The following is a 21141-nucleotide window of genomic DNA, read 5'->3' on the forward strand; positions in this document are numbered from 1 at the left end:
AACTTTCAGTTTTAGGTTGCAATAGGACGAAAATCAGGTGTATATTTCCGCTCTGAGAATTGCTATGGTATGGGAGCCGCCAAAGGAGAAAGAGAGAGATACTAATCAGACTTTACACAGAGGCACCGGCTGAGGTATTGTTCTTTGCTACCACTATTTTGGTAGGAGAAGATATCATCAAAAGGTGTATGTTGAGCACACAAAACCACTGGAGCAATACACCAGTAAAGAAGTGTATGTTATTGCTGTGGGAATACAGATATTAAGAAACATAAAGATCTCGTCAGGCCAAAACATCAAACTGAACCGTGATTGGGTGACCAGATCTAATCCAATTTATGAATTCTATTTCTTTTCTGATTCCAATTTTCACTACCTGAAGTCTTCCTAAACCAACAGCTGAATATCCAGTCAGTTAAGAGTTTAACAACTGAGCCCTTAAGATCATTTCTGTTGTTACTTGAAGATCATGAGAAATGTGATGAACGAATGGCGTGCTTTTTTTAAAACGGAGCTGGCCACAAGATGGTGCTATAAAAAGACATTTTCGATTTTTGTGTATAATGCAGTAGCTTTTTCTTTTTTCCTCCGAATCCTGAAATGCCTGAAATCTAATGGAAACATGATGTTTCACTGCTGCTTATTAAAATTGCAACTAAATCAAGCGTGAGATTCTGAAGCTGAGACTAGACACCAGCTTTCTCAAACAGCTGGAAGGACAAAACATTGGAAAATGTGTACAAATTTGCACGTATTCATTCAGAAAACAAAGCTAATTCAGCACAACTGTACTTTTGTTTATCTAGTTTATTTGCTTGAGTATCTTTGAAACGAATTTGATGCTGCTCAAATCAAGCAAATATGTCAGCCTTTAAAAAACGCTTACTGTATGAACGTTGTAAACACTGTAGCTTGTTAGCACTAGCAAAGATAAAAATCTTTCAGTGAAACCTACAAAAACTATCCCCTTATTTTCCCTTAGCCTTGCCTGACAAGTGAATTTTTTCCATCTAGCTCCTCAACTGTTCATGTCTTTACTAATTAATAATCACTTTTCCTCATGTCTTGACTGCAATTTTTTTTATCCTGAATTTTGGCAGAAATGTTTGCTTGGAGCTTCATGTAAGGGTGATCTATTAGACTTAAGTCAAGTCTAAGATAATAAGATAGATAAGATAAATAATGAGTTAGATAATAAGAACTAAAGATGACTCAAAAAAACAAATTTTGAACAAAAAGTTGAACAAATATTTATTTGACATAGATTTTATTTGTCTTTAACTGACAGTTAGAAAATCAGACTGGGAAACAATTAACAGCAGAACTAGTATAAACAAACTTTTGCCAACTTTTAGCTAAAATATAAGACTGTATGATTTGCTCTTTTTATAAATAAAGAAAAGATTTTAAACCGAACTGCAGGTCAGTTGTCCTTAGGGATATTCCAGAAAACAAGGTGATGCCTTGTGTTTCAAAACTCAGACTTAATGGTGAACACAAATATATTCTCGACAGAGTGTTCAATCCATGAAACAAACTCCATGAAAATAAACGCCAAGAAGCACATCGGTACTTACTGACTGTTATGCAGTCTATTTTTAAACACATCCTTTTTCTCTTTCTTGGCAGGCCACTGTACTTCAGTGATGCAGAATTGATGCAAAATAAAATAAAAGATATTAAGGCTGTATTATGACTAGTGGTGTCCCATCCTGTTCCTGGAGGCCTACCATAAAGCAGAGTTTAGCCTAAATATTCCTTTTATTTTGAAGAGATGCCCACCTCTACATCTCTCTACCACTGGCCAAAGTGTAATGGTCAACTTAGATCATTATTATCACAAGGGTCTCCAACCCTACTCCTAGCAAGCTACCATCCTGTAGAGTTCCTGCAGGTACGCGTTTCCCAACTATTGTTGTATCCCAACTGTTGTCGCAGGTTCCCTGACCATATTGTTTTTGGGAAACTGACCCCAGGATGACAGATCTCCAAGAGCAGGGTTGGAGAATCCCTGAATTTTTGGCTTGAGGACAGTTGCCCTCAAGAAGCAATATTAGACATCCCTGCTACATACAGCATGCACAGATTTTTTAGATTTAGCCATTTTACTTCCACATTTGTGATAACGTTTGATATATCTCACATGCATGTTAGTTGTATTTTTTTATTTATAAATTACATTACATAAAAATATAAAATTATAATATTATGCATTATCCTTGCTCTCATGTAGCAGGCCCACTGAAGACTCAACAAAAAGGCAAGAATTCCTATGAGGCTGAGCGGCATTTATCTGAAGCAAACAAATTCTGGAATATATCCTGCTCCGGAGCAAGTTATGTTCAGAGAGTAAGTTGCTGTATGGCTATTTACATACCATAACATTTCCTCAGTTTGTGGAACCAAAAGGTTAGGTTGCCCAACTGTTTAACCCATTTTCTGGAATACCCCCAGGTCTCCGGCAGAACATTCTTTAAGAGGCATTCTTGTCTTCTAAAGTGAAGCTCTTACGGCTTCTCCAGCGCAGGAGCTTGAGGAAATTGAGACTTGCATTGAACACCTTGTCATGTTCAAACACCATTTTGTAGAAGGTTTCGATGGGAAAGTCACCGTTTGGATCCGTATATTTTAGCGTGGTCATGGGGGTGTACAGACGGTTAGTCTGATGGCGAAACGGTGGATTGTTCATGGTAATCATTCTGAATGTGTGCTGGTTATAGAAGAAACAACGTAGGCACAGTTAGTAATTCAGAGCCAAAAACATCTGAGCATTTGAAAGATAAATGAAACGCTGTTGTAAACGTTTTGGAAAAGTTCTAAAAAACCTGCGTAGTGCACGTACCTCTGCAACATCTTCTGGAGTTTGTCCAAGACTCTCTGATATCTGGTTGTAATTCTTCATGTAGATGTTGGTAAACATATCTGCTGTCACTTTATCAGCTTTGGAGAGATCTATCTTCAATCCTTCCTCATACACCTTACGCTCAAACTCCGTGATGACGGGTCCTGGTTCGATGAGGCTGATACTGCAAAGATGCAAATACAATATAAATACAATTATAACTTAAATGTGGGAGGGGGAAAAACACATTGAAAATTTGAGTAGTTCTAGTCATACAAAGCTACCATTGGGTAAGATGTGATGAGGCAATGTTGTTCGTGTCTGCTCTGTCTTGATTCATGTTCAAATGATTAAATGCAAACTATTTTGGAACTATTTAATGCTTTATATATGAATGTTATCACTTACTTTAGGTTGAATCTCAGAGCTTGAACTGCCAGGCTCTCGCAGAACCCTTCAACAGCGAACTTGGAAGCAGCGTAAACGTCATTAAACAAAATACCTGTGTACGTGAACATGACTGTGATTAGAGATGGTAAACCCTGATTGAATCCTCTCAGAGCTCCTTTAGTCATTGTTGTTAATCCTTTAAGTATCTAAGTTGGAACTCTTACCCCCTGGAATAAAGAGCTCAAATGCAAATATCAGCTTAAGAAAAGTCATTAAAAAAAGCTGGTTGTTGTACATTTTTAACAACTCACCCTGAATCCCTATTACACTGCTGATTACCACTATGTGGCCACTTTTCCTCTTCTTCATATCAGGCAGAATCTCCTTCAGGATTCGCACAAGTCCAAAGAAGTTAGTGTCCATGACTGATTTCATCTCATCGATGGTCTGACACTCAATGGGGCCGATGATTCCCTTTCCAGCATTACTAACTGAAACACAAATAATGGAAGGGTAGTATCAACAATGCTGATTCACAGAAGACAAATTGTGCAAAACACTTCAGTGATGTTATTTGTAGATCAGAGGTCAATTTCATGTCTAGTAGAAAACTAAATGTACTCTAATGTACAGCTACTGTACTAGGCTATGTTACAAAGTCCAGAAGCATAGACCAGAATCTGACTTCCTCAGGTTCTTGTTATAGACATAAAAAGGCTGTTCTCAAGCAGACTGGCTCTTTTAACAGAAAGCAGGACTTCCATACAGTATAGGCTTATTAAAACAGTACAAGTGTAGCCTTGTCATTCATAATGTGCATCAAAAAAGTACATTGTTAACTTTGCACCAGAGCAGGGTTTCACACTTCTTAATTAAGTATGAAGCGTTTCTTTACTAGAGGTTAAAAATGGGGATTAGATTTAAGATAATCCGTGGGTTAAGGGTTACGATTATGTCCGTCTCCGGTTGCCAACCGTCCCGTATTAGCCAGGACGTCCCGTATTTTGGGCTTAATTTATGTGTCCCGTACATGACCTCCCTTTTCCTGACTGCTAACTACCAAAGTCCATTTCAAGGAAAGTGTTCACTCGGCAGCCATATCTGCAACGCCTCCGGGCAACTCAAACAAGACTAAGTCCCATCTAGAGAATCCTGAGATGGATGCATTCCCCAAAGCATTGTTAGCCAACAATGGTCGCAAGTTCCGTCGTTACCAACATAGTTCAACGATTCAGTGTTTCCAGAGTATCTTTGAGACAAGTCATGTCACTCAGCGGCCATCTTTGTGCAGCTCCTATCTCGTTGTATTGGGGAACATCAAATTCTCCCAAACTGTTCACTAAGCTAACGATTATCTGACAACAACTGTGCAATAATTGATGTTTCTTTTGTTGAAATAGTGTTATAAAAAAATGATTTATCAGCCAGTGCGCATGCGCAGTCCTAAGCACACGCCTCAGAAGGCTGACTGTTTCTGCATATGCGGTGACGCACACAGATCAGAGATTGGCTATTTTATTAAGAAGGCTTCTTCTGATTGATTTAATCATTTCCCCCCTATTCAAATTTATGCGAGTGACACGTCTTGGTATTCTATAGTCTTTAGTGTTTCCCGATAGTATAGTTCAAATGTAATTTAAGTGTTTGGAACTACAGTTTGGACCTGTGGTTAAAAGCATAGTTTCTAGAAAGATCTTTTTAGAAAGACATATATATAGGCTTTAATACATATGCTCTTGAGCACAAGAAGCAAGCTAAAATGCATTACTATATGTATCTTCAAATTCTATTTACATATAAAATGCACTTTAATTATCTATTTTTGCGCGTCCATTCTAAATGCTGTTTTTGAAAAGTTTGCATGTGCATAAGAGGGAACCCGTGATTAATCAAAGATCAAATAAAGCATTACATTGAACAAAAAAATAGCAATAGCAACCCGTGAGTCAACAGGTGCCATGTTCAATACACATAGGAAACCCTTACTGAGAATGTCAACTCTGCGCATGGGCAGGCTGTCCACACAGGCTTTGATAGAGTTCTCGTCGCACACGTCGAGCTGCTTGATCTCCAGTGTGCTTCCCAAGGTACGACCTGCCGCCTCCTCCAGAGCTTCACGTTTAGCCAGGTTCCTCATAGTCGCATACACTGCCAAAGCCAAATCATTTTAGCTTAACTTTCATTTGAACAGATGGAGACTGGGTGACTAATAAAGCTCCTCGGCTACTTATTTTGAGAAAATCTATAAGCAGGGTCGAAAGATTTATTTAGCAGAAAACACAAGTAAAAGCAGTGCAATTGGAGACAGCGTACAGTTGTAAAACTTCTATTGCAAATTATACTTGAGATCATTCGTGTGTGGAGTTGCACAGACGTCTTTAATGCGAAACACAGAAACTACAACCTGCTTGTTTTTCATGTATCCCCATAGCATACACCTTCACCTTAAAATATAAAGAAATAAATACAGGCTACCTTTCACTTAAACTAATCTGATAACATTTCGTAGTAACAGACTGTGATCGCAGTCGTTATTTAATGACAAATGGATTAGTGCTTCTCATCTGCTTACATTGGAGTAATTCTACACGCAATTTATTTAGGCTAAGTCAATTTATATAGGCTAGAAGAAAGTTCAAGTTGCACACACACACAAGAATGAGACGTTTTTTTTTTTCAACAGTTGTCACGCTGTGTATATGACACATTTTCCTCTGTCGTCATGCTCGCACGCACATTAGTCCTTTTCGAATGAAACATTTTGGGACATGCCTGTGTTGACCGCACTGATGGTCGGACGATGTCAATCTGTCACTTTTTGAAAATAATTAAAAACTAAAGTGAAACATATGCATGCCCTAACATGACTCAGAGTATAAAATGTGTCCAATACAGGTTTTTGACATTGTGTTGACAAACTGAAAATGGCATCTTTCGAAGATAGACAAATCTATGTTAATTCTGCACGGTATTTGTGCAGAACAACAAAAAGCAAACGTTTTACAGCGGCATTTGGCCTGCACCAGTTATACAATTATAGATATTCTATGGACCTTACCCATAAACCTCTTTTTCTCATCCTTGGCCAGACGAACAGCAAGTGCCAATCCAATGCCAGAAGAACAACCAGTGATCAGTACAGCCTTCTGATTCATGCCTGCTTTCTCTGATGATACGGCGAGACGAGAAAACAAGTAAATGAAGGCTAAGGAGAACTGGAAAGAAGATAAAGAGAGAGAATGAGTAAGAGCTTGAGAGATGAGCTAAAACACCTGCTAATCCACAGTATAAAGACTCAGCAGAATGACCCACGTGTCACTACAGTCCAGACATGTGGGTAACCATGCATAACATTACGACTGTTGAGACGCAAGGTTTATACGCTAATGGGAATTAAACTAAATATCTGACAAAACACAACATCACATGCATATTCTTCAAAAGGTTGAGGGAAGTCAGTAAGGAAGTTCCCACAATAACAAACACATAATACATAACAGTATTTGAAAAAGTTTTTTATTGCTGTTATTATTATATACTGGGATAGCTATAACTGTAGAGATACATTAAAATCATTTTCAGCAACTACAGTATATTCTCTCAGATATTTCAATTCGCCAGTTTATGAGGCATAATCCATACACGTGTACAGTTTTTAGTAATCAAATGGCAGCAAGTTGTCGAATACAAACAAATGTTATAGTCTTGCTTATATAAAAAAAACAACATTTTCCATTTTATTTTAATATTCTTTTAAAAATCCTAAAGACCATACAGTCGAAAATGTCACTGGAATACCAAAGTATATAAAAGAAAATATAAAGAGTGTAATTGTATAAAAAAGGCAAAGTCAATGTGTAGAAGTGAACAAGGCAAAAGGTCATTAATAGTAGCAAAATACAGGACATAATGGTTTAACATGCAACATTATCAATCAATCACTTATGTAGCGCTTTTAACAATACAGACTGTGTCAAAGCACTGACGCAATCTATCTAACAGGAGAATAGAGAGATAGTAATGTATAATGACGAGATTAAACACTTCATTTTTATGCAGAGATGCTCTATGTAATCAAATCGACGACAATCGCTAGAAATTAAGCGTCCCCGTTATTGCATACTGTGTTTCCATCTGCATCCTTTATAGACCACCAATGCATGAAACACAAGAGGTGAGTATTCTGAAAGCTACGCAAAAGTATATAATGGTTTGCGTGTCTTAATGCGCGTGCTTTTAGAAACGACCGCGGATGCGATCCAGTGGGTCGGTGTTCCACATCTTTGCGTCCCACGCCTGGAACCAGCCAGTGAAGGTTGGGGGCTCAAAGCCTTGCTTGATAGTGACGACCGGGGTGCCACGACGACCGGAGGGGTCAGAATCCACATACTCTTTGGCTAATGGTAAAGAGATACGCAAATCGCTAATCAGAAATTACATTCAGTGACAACGTTAAATCAAATGTAATATCCCGTTATTTGTACACGTGGACTACTCTGACGGGATTTAGCTTTTAGGAACCTTATTGGTATGAATGTGTTAGTGCTTCAGCATCTTAACTTACCTATTTTATCTGCTCCATTCCGCTCCACCTCATTGGCATCGTTACCAATCCAAACAAAGACCTAAAAGAAGACGATTTAAGAAATTGAATTAAACATTTACAGACAAGGCTTAAGGCTAGTCTTAGACTGAATGGAAATTGGAGCTAGTTCAACTGAAAGGCACTGGCACTGACTGATCTTAAAACATGCAAGTGCCTATGTTTTATCTTAAGATGCTCACCAGAAATGCTTTTTCTAAGGCACGTTTATAAAAAAAAACACACACTTAAATGTCCTAATTGAACTATGGCCTAATCCTGGTTTAGGCTAAGCCCTGTCTGTGAAACCAGGCCTTAAAGTTTAACAGTAGACCTAAGTCAGGCTACATTTATATTTATTTTTCGACAGGAATGATAACGCTGCTGTAATGGATGGACACAGGTAACATCATTTTCACAACTTTCAAAACAGTTTTTGGAAATATCGATTTCATTCAGAAATCAGCTTTGCCAGAAGATCAACAGTACAGATTAACAGTACAATCCATTTAACACACTGTACTTCTATCCCTTAGCCTTGTTCTCATTCCCGTGAAAAAATAAATGAATATTGACTAAGGTCTAGAACTGAACTTCATTCTGTGCTCCATTCTGGTATATAACACCCGCTCTTCCCATCTATTCTCATTCTGCATGTTTTGTTTGAAAATTCTTTTTCACTCCGATTACAAAATGAGCTGCAAACATGCCATTATTAGTACTTCGTATGCTAACCTGATCCCAGGTGTCCAGCAGCATGACATCATCAGTGGCCAAATCAGACTGAGTAAAATCTCCAGGCACTTCTTCAGCCTGAAATGAAATAGAAGAGACGGAGTAAACTGGATTCACTCATTTAACAAAGAGATTTAAACGAGTTGAGAATTCCATTTACGTTAACTCACAATTAGACGTCCAGTCTTGTTGGAGCAACCAAAGAGACGTGGAGTTTTGACAGTTTTCTGCAGACTTTTCGAAGTTTGATAATCCTTCTTCCCACCCAAAGCTGTCCAAAACCCAGCTGAGGAAGACACAGTGCCAATCAGTTAAAAAGAAACAGGAAATGTGATAAGTTTAGAAATGCCTTTTATCTGTATGGATTAGAATGTTTGAACATTTGCAAAAGGCAGACACCCACCCGGCTCTTTTCCCTCTGATATTTCCGTGGCACTGCCTCCGAGGAAGCTGCAGACGTATTTAGCAGCAGCCATTTCTTCCTCTGAAGCAGCCACCCCTTTCCACAGAAAGAGACCGCCGGGGCACTTCAGCACAAACACGTCATTAGTGTTCAGTTTAGATGCAGTCGGTTCCACCTGATTGAGAAGAGAGAGTGAGGAAGAGTCAGAGAGGAAGATCATTGCCTGATGGTCACGTGTGTATGGCTGCCGTCATCACTGACCTCCACAGCGCGTGTCGTACGGGTGGAGCTCTGGCGGATGTGGAAAAAGCGTGTATTGCCAGCCTGACTTTGACCATCTTTTCGTGAAGTCCCACCCATGTGGATGACCATGGGTTTCCCTTTGAACAGGCTCATCAAATGGGCCGGTTCCTGGCCTTGAGTGACACGTACCTGCAGAGCGACATAACAGTTAATTATAACTCATGTAGGTCTTTTTATTTTCAACAAACTAAGCTCTTCTATGCATCATATAAGACATAAGCAAAATGAAATGCCGTAAACTAGAGATGCACATGAAATTACAATTACAGCTGTCACAATTGTTGATTTAAGGAATTCCATGTCCTGCCATTGCATAATTTTTTTTTTTTTTGTAGTCTGAAAAAGTTAACAAATTTTTTTAGATTATTATTCATTCATTCCGCTTTAAGCACTTTACAGTTGACCGAAGTGCTGTACAATCAACTATCAGCTACATACAATACATAAAACACAAACAGTCCAAATAAAACCTCAGATACTAGCCCAACTCCATGAAAGCTAGTGACAAGAAATAATTTTATCCCCGGCTTTTAAAACATTTATAGATGTAATCTTTAATTAATTCATATCTTATTAATTTTACACAATTATTAAAAATATATTTTAAATATTTAGTTTAGGTCACATCATATAGACTGGGCATTAAACTGAGAAAAAGTGACTGTAAAAATTTTATACAGAATATTTTAAATTCAAATGAATGCTGTTCCTTTGAACTTTCTCTTCATAAAATTAAAAAAAGACTGTTTTCAACAGTGATAATAAAATGTTTCTTGAGCACCAAATCAGCATATTATAAAGCAAAAAATTCTGCGTAATAAATTATGTTAAAAAAATTATTTTAAATTGCTATAACATATCTTAATATTACTGTTTTTGTATATTTTTATTAAATAAATGTAGCCCTGGTGAGCGTAAGAGGCTTCTTTTAAAATCATTAAAATATCTCACATACCACAAACTTTTAAAGGAAGTGTACATATCCAATATCAATTAATATAAATAAACAACGTCTAATATAAATTGATAACCAATGAGGTATTGATATATTGTGTATCATATATTGTGTACAGCACTAAAAACAAAGATGTTTTAATGAAAAGCATTTTACAAAACATTGTAAATAAAAAAATGACATTTACTCATCAATTATAATAACACAAAAATAGCTGATAAAGTCGAGTTGCATTTAAAGAATGGAATAGAATTTGGCCAGAAAGAAATTAGGATTGTATACCTGGACAGGCGACCCTCCCATAGAATCATCCAGCTTGACTGTTAGAAAAGCTGAGGCAGCCAGCTCATCTTGTGTACACTTCAGTCCTTGCCTGATATAAAAATCAATACATATAAGAAGGCCATTAAATATTGACTTGATTGGGTAAATATTGGCTAATCCAGTGGTTAATCACATGTTCCAGCGTGCATGTAAAACTCTGGCTGTCTTGACTTACCAGGTATATATAATGTGTTGCTCTCTGCTTCCCTGGCGATAGGTGTAGAGAATCAGGTAACAGTCTCCTCCATAGAACTGCCCATAGCTGGAAGGGTCCACAGGAACTTTGTCCCCGCCTTCTACGCGCCATATCTGCAGAAGTCAGAGCAATAAACTTCATACTAGTGGGACATTGTAGTTAACAATAAAAACAACCTCGCAGTTAACAAAATAAATGTTATAGTAGCATTAGCAACTAGTAAAAACTACTGAAAAAGCTAATTCTCTTCTGGCTTTATGGAGTTCCTTGGAGTTATTAGCCTTAGTATTTTTACCTGGACCTTGCCGGAGCCATCGTCCACCATGCCATGCTGGGCAGCCATTGTTTTGTTGGAGTGGAGACTGGAGGCATCAAAGGGAACCTGTGAAACTTTGGCAATGCGGCCAATGCTGTAGGCCTGGCCGGGACCTGTGGTTTGATCCTTATCCTTCCAGTTACTGAAGAACTGCTTGAACAGTATGGTCTCGCCTCCGGCGGGCATAACCTGGATCTGGTCACAAAACGTTAGACTGATTAGGATTTGGCTTTCATTTGACTTACTCTCATTAACATGCTGAGTGTTAAGCCTGATACCTGTGTGTTTTTAGGGTAGTTCTTGTCTTTGATAAACTGCTCAGCTACCTTCATGGCTGCCTTACGTTCCTCAGGGTTTGCGTTTGACCCTGAGTTGTTAAAACAGATAAAATAATTATGTTTTGTTCAATTTGTCTCAAAATATATGCACTGATTATTAGCCTCGCCCCGATGTACCCTAATATAAAAACACCAAAATAAAATGTAACCATACCTTTCCAAAGAAAGATCTTGCTGTCTGCTCCATTGTCTAGGATGAAGCACTCAGTGGGATTGAGCATTTGTTGTCTGAAAGGGCTTACCTCGGACACCAGAGATGTCTTCATAGAGCCTGCAGCATCAGACACCTAACCCACACAAAACAAAATGAATTCATACATAAAGTCAACTGGCATAATTTAGCTCTCTTGGTGTATGTATAATACATAAATGTACCATGTATAGTGCGCCCTTTTTCTGATTGCTTCTGTCAGTTGTCTCATCATCAGGGCTTCCTGCTGGGATGTTGAGCTTAGGCCCAAGAGCCTAAAAATAAACAAACACAATAAGAGTTTCCACCAGTTTTCTCCGTGGCAGCAGTCAACCCAGGACACAAAAAGACTATTATGCAGAACCTCAACCAAGAAGCACTAAAACCCAAACCAGATGGTATTCTCGAGTTGCTGAGTTGTATTAAATATTCACTATTTACTGTGACAAACAGATTACATCTCTCTTTTAGTGTTTCCGAGCATTGTGCTAGCTATGCTAAGATCAGAAGTTCAGTTTCCAGAGAATGCATGATTTGAATACGCTGGGAGTAGCACTACCAAGTGAATTTTGTCTGAATCTATCTAGCGTCTCTGATATTATGTTATGTTGTTTTCTTGCTTGAATTACTGGAATATGTTTTTGGAGCTGCAAAGATGTCTACAATATCTGGAGAAGGATATCCGTTAGCATTTCCATTCATTTCAATTCCAGTTGCTCAGCTAACTTATGCTTTATGGAATAAAATGAAGGTTACAGCAACTAACAGCAGAAGCTAATTTGATCATGCTAAACCCAATTGTAGGTACAGACGATGGTAATAAGATAATGAGGCAAAGGTCTGGGCTTAGATCATCCATTAGAAAAACGTAGGGCCAGGACTCGTTCGGTTGTTGATTGGATTGAGGCAAATTTAAAGGTGAGCTTGCAGTTAGGTGTAAGAGGTGGTTTTATGAAGACAAAACTCCAGAGTCACCAGACAAGTCTGTAGTTTCACTGGATGTTAAAATAACAAGAAATTGAAAAAACAAAAAGAAGCATGCATGGACACATTGTTGACAATAAGATCAGTAATCTGCTTTGAGCTACATTTCTATAGCTCAAACAATACAGCATTCCTCAAATCAATTGCATGAACTGATGAAAATGTGTACCTTGAATGCATATGCATAAATGTACATTTGTCCATTGCCTGACCTACCAGTTTATAAGTCTCACAATTTTTCTGTCATATAGTTGTTTTATTAAACAAACACCTCACTGAGGCGTGCCACCACTGACCCAATCATTTAATCTTTCACTTCACTACAACCAAAGTCATGCACATTCTTTGCACTGCATGTTTAAACTTGCACCGTAACTTATTCATTTTTTTGTTTTGTAGAAGGAGATAATACTTACAGCAAGGACAGCCTCTGGCTCAGTACCATCCTCAATCATCTGCAGCTTGGCACGCCCATTTCTCTCATTATCACGAATGCCAATAGCCACCTCGGAGGCTTTCAACCGCTCAAAACGGTTGCTTTCATTGCCACACCATTGATAGATGTCCTAGAAAAATCAGATTCGGATTTTTGAAGTTGCGAATTTTGGATTGCGGCAGTTTCGATCATTACTTCACCACATGTGTTTCTGACCTTGCCGAGATCAATGATGAAGCAGTCTCCGTGATTGAAGCTGGCCCAAGACATTTTCACCTCTGTGGCACGAATGGCACGTCGCCCCTTAATATGAAGCAGGCGCCTCACATTCATGTCATTAGTCACCACGTGCTGGAATCCAGAGGCCACACCACCTTGCTGTGTGAGGGGTGAAAGCACAAAATACACCAAAATGTCAAGATTTTCTCTTGATGTTACGCAAAAATGAATTGCATGTGAGATTATAATATAAAATAAAATGCAAAGTGCACTAAGAGAGAAAATCGTGCATATGTGAAAGGGAAGTGTGAAATATTCCTCACAGCAACACACTGTGACATGTTCTGCTTACTTCTTATTTTTAAATTATTCAAATCATCACCGCAATATGCCATAAATATGCAAGGGAAAATCATTCAGGAAGTTCCCACTATTGATTTGGATGTGGTTTTCGACACACTTCTACATAAACACATTTATTACTAATGGAATAATGACTAAATTTAAGGGTTATATGGAGCACTAAATGTAAAAAATATATATATAATATGAAAATGAGTTTGTTAGATTTAACAACAAAACATTATTACCTGGTACTTAATTCCAGTTTTAAAGTAGCCAATGAAAGTGACAGATTCGTTGTTCTGAACCTCACGGTACTGGACTGGTGCTCCACCCAGATGATCATCCAGCTGCATAGCAAAGATGGCAGCTGCTCCACTTTCATCTTGAGAGCACTCATTACCTGCAGTTTAAACACACCCAGAGTAATGCAAATACTCTAAATAAACAGTGTCCAGGTGTGTTCTGTATTAGCCTACATGTCCGACAAAAAAAAAAGAAAAGTTTTCACTCACCCAACCACATGTGGACATTGTAGGATGGAGCAGGAGTGGTGTAAAGGACAACATAGGCATCTCCAGTGAAGAAGTTTCCCAGCAGTTGTTTGGGGACAGGTTTCAGATCCATATTCTCTATCCTCCAAATCTGCAGACCAGGCTGCTTGCCTGCATTCTGGAACTCCTTGTGGCAAACCATGATTCCTGGAACACACAGAAATACAGGAGCCGAACTATTAAAATCCACGCAATTCCAAGACCTACTGAAGACGATTTATTTATAATATTCACTCTATTACAATTTTATTTAAATATAAGGAAAACTTTTGCAATAACAATTCAGAAAACATCAGACGCATTCATTCTTGGAAGACGATATGATAACGCTCCCTGCATTACTGTGCTTGCACTTCATCAGCGTTTTCATTGCATTTTCAAGTCATATGGACAAAAAGGGCTGTTCGGCGGTTGAAGAAGGTGGGTGCAGCCCAGCCTGGTGAGCATGTCAACAAATGAGTCACGCCGCATGATTAAAGCTGTGGGCAGACATTCGTGTCCGTTCCTTTCAGTTTACCAGGAAAAAGCTTTATGCAAAGAAAACACTTTGCATGTACGTGAGAGCTGCCGTTTACAGATTCATAGTACTGGAAGAAATGCCTCACAGTAAAAGATAGCAGAAACATTAACCCATTTTAAATGCAATCATCAGGCAAACAACACAATAAATAGCTAGATGACTTCTATTTAAATGTCTGTCTAAATTTGACTCTTCAGCACCAGGAAAAAATAACTTCAATTAAGCTTTGCCTTTAAGCAAAATGAAAGTGGTGTAAAACATTGCACCCTCTGGTTATAAACTAACTGAATCTTTAGGACTTTAGATAGATAAAGCTTAAATTCTAACCTTAAACTAGAACTTACGTCTAAATATTTTGTTGCAATGGTTACCATGGTAATTAATGTAAGGGCTTCACGTCCGTGTTTGAATGGACACGCCCACATACTGAAGTTCTAACCGGGATTTTAAAGAAACAAGTCGGTTCAAATAAAAACTTTTGACATTTTCAGTTGATTATCAGCCAATAAAAGTCCATATGCACACACGCCGTACAAAATGGATTTGATCGTTCCCAGATTTCTCCGCTCATTAAACGCGTGTATATTTTTCCTGTTACGGAAAAACTGCACGATCACAAATGTCTGCAAAGCAGAAAAATAACAGCGATGTTTAAATACAGATTAAAAACGGCCTGTAGCTAAACTCCACGTCTACATTTGTGTTGAAACTTATTTCCTGCTCTTCAATTTCCGTCATAAAAATGAGGAATGGATATCTATTAAATGCGGACAAAGAAATTAAAACCGCTCGAGCGTTCCAGAAAAAAAGTCCCGAGAAAGTATTAGATATAGTTATAGATATAGATACGTGATAACCTAGAGATATAATAACGGTTTATTCTGCACTTAGCTGTCTTTCGGTGACTCGGTGAAGTGTGAGACTACAAGTAAAAGTGAGTTCAGTTTTCTTACCTTCCTGGTCTAAGAAATGCACAGAAGGCGACGAAGACAGATGTGATTTGAGAAGCTGCTCCTGGTTTTTAGTCCAGACTCAGTTTCATAGGTTTCAGCAGATGCGAGACGACTTTAAATGATCGGAGTATTTTCAGGGGAGAGGCAGATGCGAGTCCTCAGCCAATGACTCTCTCTGTTTCTCTTCCCCCTGAGGCTGATGAACCACATTATGCAACTTTATGGCACAACGTTTCCCCAAACCAAATCACACCATAAACCTGCATGCTTCTTACCCTTTCTTCTTATATGGACATAGAACAGTGCACCGTGTATTACTATAGTGAAATGCGTTATAAAAACTATATTGTGGGTGCAGCAGTAAAAACAAAACTAGACAGTTTTTAGTTCTGATGGCTGGTCTTTTTAGTCACTTGCTTGGTTTGTTATTAGCTTGTTTTTACACTTGTTTTAATAAACTATATTTTTAATGCAAACAATTATATTTAGTGATGGGCAAGTTTGATCGCGTCCAAAATCAAACTTTTCTGTACATAATGTGTGTGTGTGTGTGTGTGTGTGTGTGTGTGTGTGTGTGTGTGTGATATATGTAGCCTGTGTGTGACGCATATGCATGCATATATTTACAAAAAAAAAAAAAAAAAAAAAAAAAATATATATATATATATATATATATATATAAAAATAAAATCATATGAATATAGATAAGTATATATGGCATAGATTTGTAGTAACCTAATTTGAATGTTAAATAAATAATAATGTTCACACATAGATCAAATGTTAGAAATTTTTTTAATTTCATAGATCAAATGCATTGCATAATGATCATTTTTTCTGAGGTGCAGACTGGGAAAAGGTAACAAAGGCAAAAACAAAAACATTTCAGTGCACGCAAAGAACAAACTAAAGGTGTTCTCCACTTTATTTTCCTTTATTGACATAATTTGTGTTACGCAATTCATTGTACTGTATCATTTAAAACAATTTTTTCGGTTGGACGTTCAAGTAAAGCATTGTTACCACATAAACTTAAGCTCACTTAGCTCACCTTTCCAGTGAGGTGGCATTCTGTCTTTGGTAAAGGTGAGGCCACACCTTCTGTATAATTACAGCTCAAGTCAGGTCCGTTTGTTTGTGTTTCATGCACATTAGATTCACAGCAAAGCTAACAATTCACCTTTTCCCCACCTTTTGTCAGTCATAACCTCCATAACGCTCTCTGACTACTCGTGCCGCCCTTCCCTGATCTTGCATTTTCCTACGCCGCTCCACCCAGCCCTCATGGCTCTCCAATGTCACTGCAATCTCCAGGCTTTCGCTGAGCTCTGCTACACCTGCAGACCTGAGAATCTGCCTCACAGCGGCTGGCAGAAACCTCTGGCAACACAACACTCCCGAGATTTACTGCAATATTCTGGAGAATCTGAACTATTCCGTCAAGACACCAGCCTTAGGAAGGCCCGAGCTTTCTATTTAATATTCTCATCAGATCCATCGCGTAATGCCCTGAGCGCACTGCTTTATTTGAATATGACATAGGGTTTAAAAAGCTACCGTGCAGGATTTCCGTAAAGGTGCGGGGTACAGAAATCATAGGTGCAAAATCTGCCTGAAGATCAGCTCGGGACGAGGCCTGTGAAACGAGGAGTGGAGTGAGTGAGTCAGAGTGAGTCACAGGATCTGTACGTGCTAAACTTAGCTTCATAGTGGTGTTTCCTCAACTGTCTGTGGCTGTTTTCCATTGCTCTCTTGTTATGCATAAAACATTTGGAGCGCTGGACTCTCTATTCTTTTCATACTCTCACTCGTTTATGCAATTTGTCGAAGGACACTTCTGCAGTTGTGCCCAAACAAACGCATCGCAATAATCCAATGAATGCATCGATTCACAAAGTAAGGCAAAAAGCTGCGCTCGATCGTTTAGAGTTTTAACCGTTGACTTTAAACCGCTGCTAACGTTGGTCAACATGACTTTTTCCAGTCTCGTCCGAATCAGAAGAGAAATATGCACAGATTGAGCTGAAAAACAGCTGTCTGGTCTCTCGTTCTGACGGCACCCATTCACTGCAGAGGATCCTGGGCAAGAGGTGAAAAAAAACACAGAAGCTATTTTATTTGCTGAAACGCATCGCTGCCTGGTCTGAGTATGGAGAAACGCAAAACGAAACTACATCTCTGAAGTAATGAACGTGCATCAAGACAGTTTTAGAAGTATATTTGTAACTTCCTGTTTAAGGAAGCTGTAACAAGTGTATCTCGAAGCTGGTACTGCCATGATACAAACTCTTTACTCTAGCCACAGGCACAAGAAAATGTTTCCAATGACAACAATAGAGGGTGTAAACACAACACAACACAGCTGCTGCATGCATATATACATATATATAACCTGCAGGTATAACTACACTCTTTTGTACATTGTTGCTTTTTTTATCAGTAATGTTGAGAGAAGTAGGAATAGAAAAAACGCAGAAGACAAACTTTTACTGTTTTTCCAAAGTTTACCGCTTTTAGTTTTTCAAACCGCTCACCGTCTGACCTGTCTGTTTTTGTCACTTTTCACATGGCTGTTTGGCAGAGGACTGAGTGCACCTGTATGGAGCCTCTCATAACCCGATGGAGGGCTTCAGAATCCCTAAACCCCCTCATCGCAACCTCAGCGTTTTCTCCTATTGTCTGCATTTTAAACACGCACACACACCCTTAACACACAGCCCCACGCGCGCAGGGACATACATACCTGCACACACGTGTATACATACACTCGCAGACATTGGCACACACACACACACACACACACACACCTTCCGAAGTGGTCAGTAACGCACTCCAGTTGTCGAAACCTAAACAAACTACTTTCACGCACATATTCACAAACTCAAAACTGTGCTTTAGCGCTCGCATGCAACAAAAGACAGGGATATAATGCTATTGTGTTCAGAGCGGAGGAGTGTGAGCAGAGTGTGCCATCAGGAATGTGGATAAATCCCGCGCTATACGCTTATCCAACAATTCCAAACAAAATCTGATGGGTGCTATTTCAAAATCATTTAAAAATCTCTGTAGATGCACCAGTGTAAGATTACTATATCACGAACTGTGACCCGACTAAACGTCCTATTTCATTAAAGCTCTCAGAAGGATCGGATGTGAATCCCCGAAGAAGACCTTTATTCTCTCTGCAGCTCCACATTTGTTCCTGCGCCAGTGGAAATTTACTCTGGCTCCCCTTTCCAAAACCTCATAGCATTCCAAAAAATAAAAAAATACACATATCTCATGCTGCCACTGATTTGTCAGAAAGATCAAAAAATGCCCTTCCTTATATAAGTCCAACTGAACCACTAATGGCTGTAACCCGTACTTTTTTCCTGTAAAGTTCTTTGTGTCCTTGTGAACGTTGAACTCGAAGAGGTTTGGGAGCAACACATGTGCTGAATGGCCAACAGATGCTCCAGCGCTTTCATTTCCTGTTGCCGATTTCTGGGATCTTACGGTACAGCCATACTAATGCCACCAGATTTCATGGCAGGGGAATAACTCTATGCCACGTCTCACTCACGCGACGTGTGCAAACGGATAATGTGCTTCGGTCGGCTAGGATTAAAAACATTTTCATTGATTTTCGAGTAATTGGTTCCTTTTAATCCGAGAATCTGTCGAGCCAAACTTGACTACTTACTAACCTTGCTTATGAAAAAAACCCTTGTTTGTCTGTTTACGACGAAGCAAACCGTACTAACTTAATGTAAACAGTTATCAGAGGGGGTGGGAAAAGAATGCTCATATGACAGATTGTGTGGTTTGTTTTGACTCTAATCTTAAAAGACGCGAGTCCTGTGCTCCTAGGAGAGCACGAAATCTCTTTTCTCGGACTGCTACGGGACAACTGCGTGTCTAATTTGAAGAAAACATGCAACAATAGCCTGACTGTGATCATATGAAGTCACGTAAACCAAAATGCCTCGGGTCTAAAATTTAGAGCCGTCTTGGGCGTTTAGGACGACCACACAGCAGTCATTCTGTAGAAATGACAAAGTCAAACAACAAACATGCTCATATACTGGCCCCAAAGAGCATTTTAACACTTAAGCCTCAACTTATGTATGATATCATCACATTACATTCAAAAAATAAACCAAGTGGCATTTGCAAACAAATCATTATGCTTCTGTGATATGTGAGGTTTTTTTGTAATGGCATCTAACAGGCCAAAGGTGAAGTTATCATATATATATATATATACACACACACACAAAACATCCCATATATGTGTGCTGTGACGTTGCATATCAGACATAATTTAGTCCCCTCCTCCACTAAAAATGAATGCACTTGCATGTTTCCTGCATGGTTTTCAACATGTGTCAGCATGAACACGGTGTCTGCTGGTCGTGACAGTACTTGTCTTCTTATTCCTTCCCCGTTTGCAGGTCCTCTTCTGAATGTTTAACCTCATTCTCTTAAAGCCAAAAAAAGTGTGACATCATGATGACCATTCTGAGGAGAACATTTATTTATTTTGAAAAAGACTAAACCAATTTTTTGAAGTTGGGTTAAACATAAAGTTAGATTTGCAGATGGCGTGGAAAAATCCAAGCCAATGTTGAATGGCAAGCTTTAAGGACAAGCAAATTCTAAAATATTAAGAAATTCATAAAGAGGGTTTTTTTTAAGTATCATATTTCACGAAACAATATGCCACGTTGCAAATCTGACAGAAAAGCAAAAGGTGTACCAGTAAGAAGAACGTGGTCTATGAGAGTGAGAATATCAAGCATTAAGTGGGATAATCAAAGTCATTCTTAGAAACTTTAAGATGGGATGATAACGGATGAAAAGCTTTCTTGACTTGAGCAATGAGAACGAACAACAGCAAGGCCCTGATTCTCAAGATTTAGACTATAAGGTCAAAATGGTCAAAATGACTGAATAAATACGTAAACAACTCTTGTGTTTATCTTTTTGAAGCGTTACCTAACAATGATCCGAGTCCCTGTACCCACCCATGTATAACAGATGCCAGTGCTGTAACTTTCCATTCTCTGAGCGGCGACCCGAGAGGTTTTATAACGTAATTAGAGAGTTTGGTTTGACTAAAGCACCTAGGATTTTAGCACACAGAATATATTCTGAATATATTTGATGAAATTCGTTCACAGGCCAGCTGGACACGAGTCCTGTATTATTGATGCATATCAGGCAACACACAAACTGATATTCTAAGATTCATAATAACCTGCCAGAGGGGAGAAAACATAATGCAATTTGTTCTGTGCTGAAGATTTATGTAGCCCAGAAGATTACAGCAGTTTGGATCCACCGGCCCAGTATTCTCACTGCCCTGTGCGTGACCTTGCTTGAGCACAAATGATCATTTTCAACAATTAAAAAGACTGTATAAATAAATTAGAACTGCTGAGGCTCGTTGAGATCTTGTCATTCTTGTCTTAAGCATACATGCATTTAAAACACTAGTTATGTTAAACAAAAAAATGGTATAAGAACAATAATCTTCACATATTCTCTGAAAACAAGTCTTATAGGACAACGTTA

The 21141-nt window shown here is 38.6% G+C and overlaps 2 protein-coding genes across 2 annotated transcripts; both read right to left on the minus strand.

Moving 5' to 3' along the window:
* Positions 1-1309: 1309 nt before the first annotated feature.
* zgc:109982 (uncharacterized protein LOC553564 homolog) lies at positions 1310-6395 on the minus strand. Its single transcript, XM_043242545.1, has 6 exons — positions 6291-6395; positions 5219-5380; positions 3544-3723; positions 3251-3344; positions 2843-3026; positions 1310-2710 (listed from the first exon to the last, which is right to left on the minus strand). Exons 1-6 carry the CDS (start codon positions 6385-6387, stop codon positions 2474-2476), a joined length of 954 nt encoding a protein of 317 aa, XP_043098480.1. The 5' UTR covers positions 6388-6395; the 3' UTR covers positions 1310-2473.
* A 336-nt stretch (positions 6396-6731) lies between these two features.
* scinla (scinderin like a) lies at positions 6732-15759 on the minus strand. The gene is made up of 17 exons (XM_043242415.1): positions 15583-15759; positions 14071-14256; positions 13804-13958; positions 13211-13372; positions 12975-13124; positions 11760-11849; positions 11539-11671; positions 11325-11413; positions 11026-11241; positions 10710-10843; positions 10493-10583; positions 9214-9384; positions 8953-9127; positions 8720-8835; positions 8550-8627; positions 7797-7857; positions 6732-7629 (listed from the first exon to the last, which is right to left on the minus strand). Exons 2-17 carry the CDS (start codon positions 14249-14251, stop codon positions 7469-7471), a joined length of 2163 nt encoding a protein of 720 aa, XP_043098350.1. The 5' UTR covers positions 14252-14256; positions 15583-15759; the 3' UTR covers positions 6732-7468.
* Between the last annotated feature and the right edge of the window lie 5382 nt (positions 15760-21141).

The sequence above is a fragment of the Puntigrus tetrazona genome, chromosome 6 (genome assembly GCF_018831695.1).
Source record: "Puntigrus tetrazona isolate hp1 chromosome 6, ASM1883169v1, whole genome shotgun sequence".
Classification (NCBI taxonomy): domain Eukaryota; kingdom Metazoa; phylum Chordata; class Actinopteri; order Cypriniformes; family Cyprinidae; genus Puntigrus; species Puntigrus tetrazona.